This window comes from Orcinus orca, chromosome 11 (assembly GCF_937001465.1).
Source record: "Orcinus orca chromosome 11, mOrcOrc1.1, whole genome shotgun sequence".
NCBI classification, from domain to species: Eukaryota; Metazoa; Chordata; class Mammalia; order Artiodactyla; family Delphinidae; genus Orcinus; species Orcinus orca.
The window spans coordinates 86,253,101-86,269,404 of record NC_064569.1 but is presented as its reverse complement, the minus strand read 5'-3'; the positions used below and the strand labels follow the sequence as shown (position 1 = coordinate 86,269,404).

General features: G+C 40.7%; 1 protein-coding gene across 5 annotated transcripts in view; it reads right to left on the bottom strand.

Moving 5' to 3' along the window:
• C11H12orf75 (chromosome 11 C12orf75 homolog) overlaps nucleotides 1-7,987 on the bottom strand; it is a 52,587-nt gene extending 44,600 nt beyond the window's left edge. For 4 of the 5 annotated variants that reach the window (XM_049694926.1, XM_049694924.1, XM_049694925.1 and 1 more), the window contains exon 1: nucleotides 7,687-7,987. In XM_049694926.1, the coding sequence (XP_049550883.1) occupies nucleotides 7,687-7,732 (46 nt within the window). In that variant the 5' untranslated portion in view covers nucleotides 7,733-7,987. The remainder of the gene's footprint in view (nucleotides 1-7,686) is intronic. The other variant, XM_004269427.2, reaches the window with a different exon arrangement.
• Between the last annotated feature and the right edge of the window lie 8,317 nt (nucleotides 7,988-16,304).

The following is a 16,304-nucleotide window of genomic DNA, read 5'->3' as shown; positions in this document are numbered from 1 at the left end:
ATCTTTTTAGAGGTCACCATTCAACCCACTATACCTTCTCATCCCTGGCCTCCTCCACCTCTCCAAAAACAGAAATTCCCTTTTGAAAAGAAATACATAGCAAAATTAATCTTGGGGGAGAATTAAGTTTAATATGACATATCATACATTCTGCAAACACAGACAAAATTTTATTCCTTGTGCATGAGAAAGCCAGCTGCAAGATACTACATCAGTTCAGTGATATTAAGTAGATATTTATAACATCTTGGTTCCTATAGACAGATGTTCCTTTGTAATCTAATCAGTCTTATAAGTTAAAAAGATTGAGCTGTACTGCCCAGTATGTTTTCAATATTGTTCAGAGTCATACGTTTATTGTTATGAGTTTCCTTACATGTGCCAAATTCTAATACAAAGAAAATATTTCTCTCTTTTAAAAGGTCACATACATCTGTCTATTAGAGAATGTAGTCTGTTAATGCCTTTTTCATCACTGTTCTCTATGCACTTTATAGCTCTCATGTAACATACTAGAAATATTCACAAGTAAATGAATTGCTAAATTACATATTAAATCATGTCTCTTTGTTCAGACTGAGTAGTGATAATTTAAACACACACACCAAAAAATAAAACTATGTATATGAAGAATTTCTAAAAGGTACTAAAGATTTACAAATCACTCTTCTTTCAGCATAAATCATCAGAAATATAAATGATTATGGCTCTCATGGGAAATAATAAAAATATGCAGAAACATTTTACTCTTTGTTTTATAAAAGAAAAACGTCCCTCTGAGAACTGTATAAACATAACTACAGAAAAATAAACAGAGTTCCCTCTAATTTTGACAGCTTGCTACGTCTCCTCTGACCCATAATAGTTCTAAAACTATGTCATAGTCTCAATTTGGCCCAAAGAAGGAGAACAACAGCTCTTTAGTTCATCTAAAGCAGTGTTTATTTTTTAATAAGCCAATAAGAGATACAGATTCATTAGTCATTTCTTCAGTAATGCAGAAAAAAATTCAGGTCAACGTGTCCTAGAAATATAATTTTTTTAAAGTATAGTTGCTTTACAATATTATATTTCAGGTGTAGAACATAGGATTCAATATTTTTATAGATTATGCACCAAACTTATTAAAATATTATTGACTATATTCCTTGTGCTGTACCTTACATCCCTGTGACTTACTTATTTTATAATTGGTAGTTTGTACCTCTTAATCCCCTTCATCTATTTCACCCGTAACTCCACCCCCAACCCCTGGCAGCCACTAGTTTGTTTTCTGTATCTGTGAATCTGTCTCTGTTTTGTTATAGTTATTCATTTATTTCATTTTTTAGATTCAACATGTAAGTGATAACATAGAGTATTTGTCATTTTCTGTCTGACTTATTTTACTTAGCATAATACCCTCTAGGTCCATCCATGTTACTGCAAATACAATTATGTTAATGAACGTGGAAGCTCTTACAGAAAATCTCTTTGCTTACAGGTTGTCCTTGCTGGGTAGCTATGCTTTCAGCAGGTAAAAATTAATAAATAAAGGTAGCCATATAAGTACAGACATAAAGTAACACATTGACAGTTAGCTGCTATAATTTAAGCCATGTCTAGATTGAGCTGTAAGTGGCTCATGGCAGAACTTGGGTAATTCACTTGGGTCACCTTCGTGAACCATTCACATGGTTGCAACATCGATTCTGGGGAGTTGGAACAAGTGAACCTCCTGATTCTGCTGCATCAGTGGTAACTGTCTGAGCACAGGCGTTTCCACACCCCTCATCATTCACATCACGTCAAACGCGGTACACCCAAGAGTATATGGGTCGCCTGCATCCTCTTACCTTCCTTTAGAGGAAGTAACATCTCCCAGTCGCCCAGGCTTTAACAGTTTGGGTTCATTTTTCCTTCTCCCTTCCCCTTCCTCCCTCACATGGAGCCCATCCTCAGCCTAGCTGGCTTCCAGGGGTCCCTGACATCAATGCCTCCATCACTCACCGACGGCCCTCTCACTTCACTCACTCCTGACAACAGCGTTAAATTATGTCACTCTACATGCTCGCTCTTTCCTTCTATACCAGTCATGAATGTCTTTCCCTATATTAATAATAAATAGCATACTGAGTACTTACATGAGGCACTGCTCTAAGCACTTTACATATATTAACTCATTTAATCTTGAGTAGGTTCTATAACTACTCTCCCATTTTACAGCTGAGGAAACTAAGGTACAGACAGTTTAAGCAAGTGGCCCAAGGTCATGCAGCTGATAAATGATGAAAGCAGGATTCAAACTAGGATTTTTTGGCTCCGGTGCCTCCTCTCAATTCTGAGGCCTTCCTGCCTCTCTGTCCTCCTCACCCCCATCCTAACTGTTCTTACTTCCAACACCCTGCAACCAACATGAACTACTAACCCAGTCAGGCCTGACTTCTCACTGCCCTGAAATGCACTGAACCCATTTCTGTCCCTATGTTTTCATACGGCTCTAAAAATGCCCTCCCTTCTGTTTTCTGCTTATTCAAATCCTACCTATTCTTCAAAGTCAAATCGAGTCCCACCTCCTCCAAGCAGGCTTCCCTGATTGCTTAAGGTTTTATTTCATTCCCTCCAGTGTTACATCAGTCACAGGGCACATGATGAAAATTTAGGACTCAATTTTACAACTTCTTTGTTTCCCCAATATAGTTATTTATTCAACAAAAGAAAAAATTTTAAGACCCTAAAAATTCCATTGAAAGTTTGGATATTGGTCTAGAGGCTGAGGGTCCAGCTGTGAACAAGATGTGCGAGGCTCTCATGAGGCCTACCTTTGGGGAAGGGGAACAAAAAAGACAGTAAATAAATTAACAAAATATCAGCTCTCCAGCAAAGAGTGTTTCAAACAGATAGAAAACAAGAACGAGTTCAGCATAAAGAACAGAAAGAAGGATGGTGGGGCTGGGACCTAAGTGAGCTGGGGGGAAGTAGCACAAGATATTAATGACTTCTTTGATGATATCAGCAAAATTTTATATTATTTCCCCCCCCCCACATGGCCTGGACTAATACTGAGCACGGTGGAAGAATTTTAATACTACCAAACCATTTACAGATGTAGATTAAGGCCGGACCATACAGCTACAGCAAAAGAAGAGAATGCAATTACCTACCTAATTGAGGATAAGGAGATAACTAACCTAAGTAATTGGACTCAAAAGAATTAGAGTAACTCCCTGGGTACACTGATAAAATAGGATAAAGAACTGGTAAATTCCTCCTCCACGCCTTCTCAGACTATTAGTATATAAATAACAGAAGAACCATTATAGAAACATTCTAGTAGTAAGCTATGGTCAGATAGCTGCCAGTTACACATCTCTGGTAGAAAACCCACAACTCACCAATTCAATCAACTACCATGAGCAGAGCACTTCTGCAATGACTGCCCTGCAAAAAGCTTCTACAGCCTGCAAAATAGCCTGCATCGAGATAGGCTCTTGTAGATGTCTGGAACCGTGCAAACTTTGAAGGGATTTTCTGGTTCACATAAAATAGGATTTTCTGGTTTACATTACAGACTTGCTCAACAATCTACATGTATGACTGTATACAGGAAACGACTGACCTGTTGTGGATCATCAGTTCAAATGCAAGGGTTTTCGTGTCTCGGCCTAATTAGAGAATACATTCAAGGGAAAACAAACGGATAGAGAATCTGATTGCTGAGTGAGAGAGTGGTGGGGACGGAGAGCAGAGAAAAACACACAGAAAGCAAAAGCTCCCTGCCCTATAGCAAATGGAACTCCTTAAAAATGGACTCTTTATGTCAGAAAGAGAAAGATAAATACCATATGATATCACTTATATGTGGAATCTAAAATATGACACAAATGAACATACCTATGAAACAGAAACAGACTCACAGACATAGAGAACAGACTTGTGGTTGCCAAGGCGGAGGGAGGGTGAGAGAGGGATAGAGTGGGCATTTGGGGTTAGCAGATGCAAACTATTATATATAGGATGGATAAATAACAAGGTCCTACTGTATAGCACAAAGAACTATATTTAATATCCTGAGATAAACCATAATGGAAAAGAATATAAAAAAGTATATATATGTATAACTGAATCACTTTGCTGTACAGCAGAAATTAACAAAATGTTATAAATCTACTATACTTCAATTTTTAAAAATGGACTCTTTAACCCAGATGTTTCTCTACAGTTTAGGGTCTAGACTCTACACTATGCAGGAAAAATGTACTGAGTCTTCAATGAATGGAAAATACAAGAAGTCCTTGTATAATTCTAAGTTGGGAAAAAGCAAATTCCTACATTGAGAGGGTGATCTTATTAAAACATTAGAATGGAGAGAGCGCTTGTGTAAGCAGAACGGTTCTCATGATCCCATCTACACTGAAGCACGGACAGCTTGACTCCTCCCCAAAGATTTCTCCGATTAAACTAGCATCTTATTCAACATCTCCTGGGCATTTGGACATTCGATGTATATTCTACTACACCTTGCTTTGCAACTGTTCTCAAATGGTTAACCCTCCTACCTAGACAATCACCTTCTTAAGAGGGGGAAAGTTTGATTTCATTCTACAATCATCCCTTGCTGGCTGCCCCTACCCTTGCCCTAAAATTTCCTAAAAGGGTACAAAGCTTTGCACATAGAGTTAGAAATCTACTATAAAGGAAATCTAACCTGAATTATCTAGGGACTGAATGATCTGATTCCTTCTGGCCATTTGACCATCGTACTGCACTTTAGTTTTTCTACATGTTGGACATACAGAATCAAATTTACTCAAGTACACCACTAAATATCAATTTGTCATAGAAACCAATTTCACCAGACAAAAGCCAAGAAAAGCAGTTGTCCAGATAGCTCAGGGAAAACAGAAACAATTATCTGGTTTTACCTGAATTACTTAGGTAGTAAAACAGGGCTTACAATGGAGATTTCAGGTTGGGGGCATCATTATAAAGTGCAAATGCATCCTCTGAAAGTAGATTTGCCATGTTCTTATAGAAAAATATTCAAGGAAAACCATTTCACCTTCAACGTTGTAGTTTCTACTACTATATAATAATTACAGTACAGAGTACAAAAAAGTAAAATGAAATGCCCACAGTAACACAGCCAGCACAGTGCCAATGTCAAGCTTGAGCCTCACTCTCCAGACTCAAGTTCAGCACCTGCCCACCATCTTTCTCTGAACTGTTTTCTTAACCTTCCATCTCTCCTCCTTTCTGAAACAGAAGTCCTACCACCAGCTGATAGAAAATTTCAAAATAACAATGAACAAATCCCGAAGCTAGCCAGCTGGATTCACTAGCAGAGAAATGTTTGGGGGGGTGACTTCTCAGAGACAAGGGCAGAGCCATCAAAGAAGTGATGCAACAACTCCCAACTCAAATGTTTTCTCCTCCTTCATGTTTTACAGTCTGCCCTCGGCATCTTGCTCTTCTCTGAACATACAGTAATTTTTAGCAAAGAGCGAGCTTGAGGAGAGAACAGCATGCTCTTACAGGAGCTGTCCTTCGTGAACAAAAGTGAGGCTACTCATCAAGAAGACATGCACTTGGAGTGTTTTTTTTCAATATAACTGTATTTCCCTTTACGTAATAAGGGATGTGCTCCTGGGGTGGGGGGGGAAAGGTCAACCAAATATTTGTAAAGATGATTATATTTTCTCTGTTTGTTACATTACCATTGCAGAGCTCCCTTATCATCATTCTGGTTTAGCAGTGGAACTCCTCCCTCTATCCCCAAACCTGACAAGCAGTTCATTAATAAACAAAAATGTAAATGAAGTAAACTAGCTCCACTTTAAAGGAAATCTGTTACAAATCCTTCCTATGATTTCCTTTTTTGTGTATTGTGGTTAATGGTTCTTAACCTTTTTAAAAGTAGGGTGAACATGCAGTGGAAGGCGTAGGGCCACAGTGCATGTTAGATCGAGAGATATACACTTGACACTTGAACAGCGCAGGGGTTAGGGGCCTCAACCCTCCACAGAGTTGAAAATCCGAGTATAACTTATGGTCAGCCCTCTATATCCGCAGTTCCACATCCTCGGATTCAAACGACCAAAGAGCGTGTAGTACTATAGTATTTACTATTGAAAACTATCCGTGTATAAGTGGACCTGTACAGTTCAACCTCATGTTGCTCAAGGGTCAATTGTAATTCCTGGTGCAGGATATGGCCTTGACACTGTTCCAGGTTTCCACGCAGAGCTCTCTGGCCACTCTCAAGTTAGAATCCTGTCCTTGCCTTAAGGCACTAACTAAGCTAACTAACCTATGTCACTGTTACAGGAATTGAAAAATGTGTTCCCCAGTGGCTCTCTGCCTATCACAAGATTGAGAACTTAATTCGCGATGGTAAATGTTACCTGCAAGAGATAAACTTTTCAATAAATTATTACCTGGGTTCATTCAAAGCTCTAGGACTAGAATCCCACATATTGTAGCACCGTTTCTTAAAATATTCCATTTGTGTGGCCACTGACAGCCAAAGAGGAATAACAAACTTGGCCAATTAAATGAGCAGATTTCCATATCTGATCCCATACGTGAACATCAAAATAAACTTTAAATAAATGAAAAAGGCTTAAATTTTAAACTACATCTTCCAGGAGGTCTGGGTTAAGGGAAGTGACAGACCCAAGGTCACAAACTCATTGACAGGGCATCCATGCCCGCCTAGGAAAATACTGCAGCATCAGAGTGCTGTTCCCATTTGCTGGCTAGGATGGAATGTGGCATCTGATTGATCTCAACTGGATGAGATATGAGTTCTTTATCCAAAAGACACCAAAATAGGTCGGCAGATATTACTCAAAACAGATCCAGACTCGTAAATCAGTAGACACTAGCTGGGTCAAAGAGAACGGTTGAGTTTTGGAATAAGTCACTCGATACAAAGCCTGGCTGACTGCGTAAATCTGTAAAAGACTTCCCCTGCCAATCAACAAAATGAAGAGGTGTAAACAAAACTTTCAATATTTTTTTATTTTTTAAATGAAAAATATACGAACAGATCACTGCTAATATTAAAGCTCTGTCACACATATTCTAAAGCATCCTCAATACTGCAGGTTCTCAGAGAAATCGTACAAGCAGCCCAGCGGGTCTTAAGCATCAAGACAGACTCGGATGAATTTTTAGAGCCCTGTTTGCAGTTCTTCCCAACGCACTAGCACCCCCCTCCCCCCAAAAAAGTCCTGAATTGTTCTGCTGCACTTTTCCAGGTGCAGCCTCTGGGTTCCGAGGGGCTGGGGGCGAGGCCTGCGGGAGCGACTGCGGGACGAGGGGGTGCGGACGCCGGCCATGAGTAGGAACCCTCTCTCCCAGGAGGGTTCCGGGTCTACGCGCTGCAGGGGAGCCCCGCCGCCAGGACTCCCCGCGCTCCCTCCGCAGGATCGCTCTGCAGGCTCGCCTCGTCCCGGCGCGACCGCCCCCCGCACAGGGGGGACATGCCCTGCTTTCGGTCTTTCCAAAACCGGACAGTCTGCACCTGTCCGGAAAATGGGGGACGGGGAGAGGGGGCTGCTCGCCCGCCCTGCCCGAGGTCCCTGCATCCTTCCTTCTCGCCGCCTCTCTCCTGGCCTCTCCCGCAGAGGCGGCCCGCCCTGCAGAGCTCCCCACAGCCCCCGAGTCGCCGTCACCGCGCCCCCAGCCGCCCGCCGCGCTCACCTTGGCCCGCGCCCGCGCTGGTGGCGGTGGAGTTCCCGCAGCCCATCGCGCCGCCGTCCAGGGAAGCCGCGCTCGGAAGCTGGCAGCCGCAGATCCTGGGGGCGGAGACGGAGGCGGAGGGCGTCGCGCCCCTAGCGGGAGGCCGGCAAGAAACACACTGGGCGGAGGGGCGCGCGGGGACAGCCCCCTCCAGCTACCGACGGGCGCAAACCTGGGCGCCGCAGGCTTGGGCGGGCCGGGACGGAAACCACCGGGCAACCCTCGCCCCCGCCGCGTCCGGCTCTGGGACCCAGCAGGACCCACCCGTCACCTGGGCAACCGCGGCGCCGGCCAATCCGCAGCCTCCTGCGGGCTCCCCGGCTGGGCATTGGTCGTCGTTAAGAGGGGGCGGGAGTTTAAAGTAGGTTGGGGCGAGGGCGGGGCCGAGGGGCGTTGCCGGTGCAGGCTGGAGGGTGAGGCTGGACGGCAGAGGATGCCCACCTGCTTGCCTTCCACATCCTCTTCGCCTTTTCTTCCTTTTCGCCACTTCCCCACCCTGCTCCAGGATGTGGGGAGGAGAGGAAGTGTCAGGAAACAGCTGTTTTGAGCACGGTGGGCGCCCAAAATATGTTACAGACTGAAGCCAACACTGAAATCCATTTCTGCTCTAACAGAAAACCAATGCAACTCTGTTCCCCCATCCACAGTTGCAACATAAGTCTTCCCCATGTTGGTCATATTAACCTACTCGACTTTAAAATGGATATCTGCCACAATTGTGATGATCTGGATCCAGAACCTTGAGCCAGGAGATAGGTGGGCCCCAGGCTGAGCAGCTGGAATCTGTCCCCTGTGGACAGATACTCCAAGATAAAGATAATGGCAGGAGCAAAGATGAGCTGAGTCCTGCTTGGATAGAAGACAAAGAGACCACATATTTCTCTTTTTTTATTTTTTTTGAATTTTATTTTATATATTTTTTTATACAGCAGGTTCTTATTAGTTATCCATTTTATACATATTAGTGTATATATGTCAATCCCAATCTCCCAATTCATCACACCACCACACCCACCCCCCGCCTCTTTCCCCCCTTGGTGTCCATACGTTTGTTCTCTACATTTGTGTCTCAATTTCTGCCCTGCAAACCGGTTCATCTGTACCATTTTTCTAGGTTCCATATATATGCGTTAATATACGATATTTGTTTTTCTCTTTCTCACTTACCTCACTCTGTATGACAGTCCCTAGATCCATCCACGTCTCAGCAAATGACCCAATTTCGTTCCTTTTTATGGCTGAGTCATATTCCATTGAATATATATATACCACCACTTCTTTATCCATTCGTCTGTCGATGGGCATTTAGGTTGCTTCCATGACCTGGCTATTGTAAATAGTGCTGCAATGAACATTGGGGTGCATGTGTCTTTTTGAATTATGGTTTTCTCTGGGTATATGCCCAGTAGTGGGATTCCTGAATCATATGGTAATTCTATTTTTAGTTTTTTAAGGAACCTCCATACTGTTCTCCATAGTGGCTGTATCAGTTTACATTCCCACCAACAGTGCAAGAGGGTTCCTTTTTCTCCACACCCTCTCCAGCATTTGTTGCTTGTAGATTTTCTGATGAAGCCCATTCTAACTGGTGTGAGGTGATACCTCATTGTAGTTTTGATTTGCATTTCTCTAATAATTAGTGATGCTGAGCAGCTTTTCATGGGCTTCTTGGCCATCTGTGTGTCTTCTTTGCAGAAATGTCTATTTAGGTCTTCTTCCCATTGTTGGATTGGGTTGTTTTTTCTTTTAATATTGAGTTGCATGAGCTGTTTATATATTTTGGAGATTAATCCTTTGTCCGTTGATTCGTTTGCAAATGTTTTCTCCCATTCTGAGGGTTGTCTTTTCGTCTTGTTTATGGTTTCCTTTGCTGTGCAAAAGATTTTAAGTTTCCTTAGGTCCCATTTGTTTATTTTTGTTTTTATTTCCATTACTCTAGGAGGTGGATCAAAAAAGATCTTGCTGTGATTTACGTCAAAGAGTGTTTTTCCTATGTTTTCCTCTAAGAGTTTTATAGTGTCCAGTCTTACATTTAGGTCTCTAATCCATTTTGAATTTATTTTTGTGTATGGTGTTAGGAAGTGTTCTACTTTCATTCTTTTACATGTAGCTGTCCAGTTTTCCCAGCACCACTTATTGAAGAGACTGTCTTTTCTCCATTGTATATCCTTGCCTACTCTGTCATAGATTAGTTGACGATAGGTGCATGGGTTTATCTCTGGGCTTTCTATCTTGTTCCATTGATCTATCTTTCTGTTTTTGTGCCAGTACCATATTGTCTTGATTACTATAGCTTTGTAGTATAGTCTGAAGTCAGGGAGTCTGATTCCTCCAGTTCCATTTTTTTCCCTCAAGACTGCTTTGGCTATTCGAGGTCTTTTGTGTCTCCATACAAATTTTAAGATTTTTTTGTTCTAGTTCTGTAAAAAATGTCATTGGTAACTTGATAGGTATTGCATTGAATCGGTAGATTGCTTTGGGTAGTAGAGTCATTTCCACAATATTGATTCTTCCAATCCAAGAACATGGTATATCTCTCCATATGTTTGTATCATCTTTAATTTCTTTCATCAGTGTCTTATAGTTTTCTGCATACAGGTCTTTTGTCTCCCTAGGTAGGTTTATTCCTAGGTATTTTATTCTTTTTGTTGCAGCAGTAAATGGGAGTGTTTCCTTAATTTCTCTTTCAGATTTTTCATCATGAGTGTATAGGAATGGAAGAGATTTCTGTGCATTAATTTTGTATCCTGCAACTTTACCAAATTCATTGATTAGCTCTAGTGGTTTTCTGGTAGAGTCTTTAGGAATCTCTATTTATAGTATCATGTCATCTGCAAACAGTGACAGTTTTACTTCTTATTTTCCAAGTTGTATTCTTTTATATCTTTTTCTTCTCTGATTGCTGTGACTAGGACTTCCAAAACTATGTTGATAATAGTGGTGAGAGTGGACATCCTTGTCTTGTTCCTGATCTTACAGGAAATGCTTTCAGTTTTTCACCATTGAGAATGATGTTTGCTGTGGGTTTCTCGTATATGGCCTTTATTATGTTGAGTTAGGTTCCCTCTGTGCCCACTTTCTGGAGAGTTTTTATCATAAATGAGTGTTGAATTTTGTCAAAAGCTTTTTCTGCATCTATTAAGATGATCATATGGTTTTTATTCTTCAATTTGTTAATATGGTATATCACATTGATTGATTTGCATATATTGAAGAACCCTTGCATCCTGGGATAAATCCCACTTGATCATGGTGTATGATCCTTTTAATGTATATCTGCATTCTGTTTGCTAATATTGTGTTGAGGATTTTTGCATCTATATTCATCAGTGATATTGGTCTGTAATTTTCTTTTTTTGTAGTATCTTTGTCTGGTTTTGGTATCAGGGTGATGGTGACCTCATAGAATGAGTTTGGGAGTGTTCCTTCCTCTGCAATTTTTTCGGACAGTTTGAGAAGGATGGGTGTTAGCTCTTCTCTAAATGTTTGATGGAATTCACCTGTGAAGCCATCTGGTCCTGGACTTTTGTTTGTTGGGAGATTTTTAATCACAGTTTCAATTTCATTTCCTGTGATTGGTCTGTTCATATTTTCTATTTCTCCTGGTCCAGTCTTGGAAGGTTGTACCTCCCCTAAGAATTTGTCCATTTCTTCCAGGTTGTCCATTTTATTGGCATAGAGTTGCTTGTAGTAGTCTCTTAGGATGCTTTGTATTTCTGCAGTGTCTGTTGTAACTTCTCCTTTTTCATTTCTAATTTTATTGATTTGAGTACTCTCCCTCTTTTTCTTGATGGGTCTGGCTAATGGCTTATCAATTTTGTTTATCTTCTCAAAGAACCAGCTTTTAGTTTTATTGATCTTTGCTATTGTTTTCTTTGTTTCTATTTCATTTATTTCTGCTCTGGCCTTTATGATTTCTATCCTTCTGCTAACTTTGGGTTTTGTTTGTTCTTCTTTCTCTAGTTCCTTTAGGTGTAATGTTCAGTTGTTTATTTGACATTTTTCTTGTTTCTTGAGGTAGGCTTGTACTGCTATAAAATTCCCTCTTAGAACTGCTTTTGCTGCATCCCATAGGTTTTGGATCATCGTGTTTTTGTTGTTATTTGTCTCTAGGTATTTTTTCATTTCCTCTTTGATTTCTTCAGTGATCTCTTGGTTATTTAGTAATGTATTGTTTAGCCTCCATGTGTTTGTGTTTTTTACATTTTTTTCCCTGTAATTGATTTCTAATCTCATAGCATTGTGGTCAGAAAAGATGCTTGATAAGATTTCAATATTCTTAAATTTACTGAGGCTTGATTTGTGACCCAAGATGTGATCTATCCTGGAGAACGTTCCATGTGCGCTTGAGAAGAAAGGGTAATCTGCTGTTTTTGGATGGAATGTCCTATAAATATCAATTAAATCTATCTGGTCTATTGTGTCATTTAAAGCTTGTGTTTCCTTATTAGTTTTCTGTTTGGATGATCTGTCCATTGGTGTAAGTAAGGTGTTAAAGTCCCCCACTATTATTGTGTTACTGATGATTTCCTCTTTTATAGCTGTTAGCAGTTGCCTTATGTATTGAGGTGCTTCTATGTTGGGTGCTTCTATGTTCATAATTGTTATATCTTCTTGTTGGATTGATCCCTTGATCATTATGTAGTGTCCTTCCTTGTCTCTTGTAATATTTTTTACTTTAAAGTCTATTTTATCTGATATGAGTATTGCTACTCCAGCTTTCTTTTGATAGCCATTTGCATGGAATATCTTTTTCCATCCCCTCACTTTCAGTCTGTTTGTGTCCCTAGGTCTGAAGTGGGTCTCTTGCAGACAGCATATATATGGGTCTTGCTTTTGTATCCATTCAGCAAGCCTGTGTCTTTTGGTTGGAGCATTTAATTCATTCATGGTTAAGGTAATTAATGATATGTATGTTCCTATTACCATTTTCTTAATTGTTTTGGGTTTGTTTTTGTAAGTCCTTTTCTTCTCTTGTGTTTCCCACTTAGAGAAGTTCCTTTAGTATTTGTTGTAGAGCTGGTTTGGTGGTGCTGAATTCTCTTAGCTTTTGCTTGTCTCTGAAGCTTTTGATTTCTCCATTGAATCTGAATGAGATTCTTGCTGGGTAATCTTGGTTGTAGTTTCTTCCCTTTCATCACTTTAAATATGTCATGCCACTCCCTTCTAGTTTGCAGAGTTTCTTCTGAGAAATCAGCTGTCAGCCTTCTGGGAGTTCCCTTGTATGTTATTTGTTGTTTTTCCCTGCTGCTTTCAATAATTTTTCTTTGTCTTTAATTTTTGCCAATTTGATTACTATGTGTCTAGGCATGTTTCTCCTTGCGTTTATCCTGTATGGGACTCTCTGTGCTTCCTGGACTTGGGTGGCTATTTCCTTTCCCATATTAGGGAAGTTTTCAGCTATAATCTCTTCAAATATTTTCTCGGGTCCTTTCTCTCTCTCTTCTCCTTCTGGGACCCATGTAATGCGAATGCTGTTGCGTTTAATGTTGTCCCAGAGGTCTCTTAGGCTGTCTTCATTTCTTTTCATTCTTTTTTCTTTATTCTGTTCTGTAGCAGTGAATTCCACCATTCTCTCTTCCAGGTCACTTATCCATTCTTCTGCCTCAGTTATTCTGCTATTGATTCCTTCTAGTGTAGTTTTCAATTCAGTTATTGTATTGCTCATTTCTGTTTGTTTGTTCTTTAATTCTTCTAGGTCTTTTTAAAACATTTCTTGCATCTTCTCAATTTCTGTCTCCATTCTTTTTCTGAGGTCCTGGATCATCTTCACTATCATTATTCTGAATTCTTTTTCTGGAAGCTTTCCTATCTCCACTTCATTTAGTTGTTTTTCTGGGGTTTTATCTTGTTCCTTCATCTGGTACATAGCCCTCTGCCTTTTCATCTTGTCTATCTTTCTGTGAATGTGGTTTTTGTTCCACAGGCTGCAGGATTGTAATTCTTCTTGCTTCTGCTGTCTGCCGTCTATTTCTCATTCATGAGGTCGAGGAGACCTCCTAAACTACACACAGCAAAAAGTTTCCTCAGAGGTCAGAGAAGGGAGGGGGCACTAGACCATAGTATGCTCTGTCAACTACACTTTCTCTGAGCCCACCCATGTGTGTCTATGCACATGTACTTTTTTCCTCCTAATAAATGCTTTACTTGTTTCACTACTTTCCATCTCTTGGTTGAAATTCCTTTCTCCAAAGCAGACGATCCAGGGCCTTGTCACTAGCCACTGGCCCTCATGGTCTAGTGGCTAGGATTTGGGGCTCTCACTGCCATGGCCTGGCTTCAGTCTCTGGTCAGGGAACTGAGATCCTGTTTCAAGCCACTGCAGGCCAAGTCCACCCGAGATCAACCTGAACTCTGATTTAATGACAGAACTGTGAATTTATGTGGCATCTTTCAACCTAATAGTTGGGCAAGTATTACTGGAGTCAGACTGTCTGAGTTAAAATCCCTGCTCTGCCGCTTAATAGCTGTGTTACTTCAGCAAAATTACTTAACTCACAACTTATCAGTTGTTTTACCTGTAAAACGGCACTAATAATTCTGATACATGCAAAGCACCTAACACAGTGCTTGACCCTAAATAAATGCCGGCTCTTCTTTTTTTAAATCTATTAGAAATGAGCACTATTTCCCTGAAAGTAAGGACTATCTGGTTTATCAAAATGTCCTCCTGGCTCATAGGACAGACTCAATAGATGTTGTGTGAGATGAATTCAAGCCAGGAATTAAATCTCCATTTTAAATCCATTTAATATTTATAGAGACTATAGCCTGGGCCAAGACCTTTGTTAAAATTAAGTTCCAGGGATACTGACATGTGGGAGAGGGTCTAACCAGGCAGACAGATTATAAACAAATTAATTACAATATAGCAGGGATGCTAACAGAGGAATACAGGGAACCCAGCGGTTGCTGGGATACTGGTACAAAGACTTTCCTAAAGGCCTACAGCTGTGTTTAGATGAAACCTTGAACTAGAACCAAGGCCCTGGTGGATGGTTGAACATGATCTTTGGGACAATGGTGAGGAGTGGGTAGTCCTATCATTCAGGATACAAAAGATACACCATGCTCCATTTGAAAATTAGGTATAGCTGGGCTCATGCTGAGATGGTAATTAACTCTTGGGCAAATAGGGCATTTTTGAGTTGTCTGCCATCTTAGAAGTGCTGCTTCTCTACCTTGGCCTCCACCGTCTTGGTTCAGCGGCTACCCCCTTACAAATACAGAATTGGTGAGGGAGAAAGAGGGGAATTATCAAACAGCCAAAAGAAACACTCTTGCTTATTTCTTCACTGTATGACACTGGAGCCCTAGAACACTCATAAGAAAGAGAAAAACAGACCCTGACATCCAGAAAATGGTCTGACATTCACAGCTAGGTCTTCGTGTTCTCCTATTAAAGATAATTGCACAGAACACCAATATCAGAGATGGTGGCTCAATAACTCTGAGGAAGTAGACCAAAAGTAAGACCACTCAGTTATCTTGTCTGAATATGACAAAAACAAAGTCACTGGCAAACCAAAAAACACCACCCAATCCTGACTAATACAAATGATTGCTACTTTTTTTTTTTACCAGTTATAATTTTAGCACTATTCCAGTCTTCCTGCCTTGTAAGTGAGATTCATTAAGGATATCCTGTCATAGAACTGTCCATGCTTCCCGACAACAACCAATCCAGAAATAAAAGTGCTGCTGCCTTAAATCCCAACCAAAATCACCTAACTTGAACCCAGATGTTTTAAGTCCTTTTCTAACACTCTGTTACTGAGATGCTTCATGGTTCCCCATGGTGTGCATTCTCTGTCACTATGATGAGCAATAAACCCAACTTGTTCAACTACCAGGATGTTCCTGGAATTCTTTGACTGGAGGACATTGGCCCTTGTAAATCATACGTATTCTGCCTTATAAGCTTATAGAGTGTGCTATCTGCCTATTCTTTGGACAAACACTATTGTGTGTCTCATTTGTGCCAGCCACTCTTCTAAATGCTTGACATACAGCAGTGAACAAGGCATAGAGGAAAAATCTAATGCAAGGAGACAGATCAAAATCAAAAAAAAAATAATTTCAGATACTATAAGTGCAATGGGAAAAAAAATAAAGCAGCATACTGGACTAGGTTCCTAAGAGGGAGGTCTGTGTTAGGTTGGATGGTCAAGGAAGGCCCCTCTGAGGAAGGGCTATTTTAGCTGAGGTCTGATTGATGAGAAGAAATTAGACATGTGAAGACCAAAGAAAGAGCATTCCAGGTAGAAGGAATGTGACGTGCAAGAGTCCTGAGGCAGGAACAAGCTGGGTATGTTTCATAAATGAAAAAAAGGCCAGGATGGCTAAGCTAGAGCAGAAATGGAGGGGGTTCACTGAAGAAGTAGGCCAAATTGCACTGGGTAGGATGGGCTTTGGAAGAAGTTAAGATTTTATTCGAAGGGTAATGCAAAATCATTTGATGATAAGTTCCTAATAAAATGACAGGCATACAGTAAGTGCCCCATGTTAGTCAGTCCTCTCCCTAACATGGAGTGAAAGAATAAGTCTAGTGTCTCCTTTTTCCTTTTTAAGAACTTATT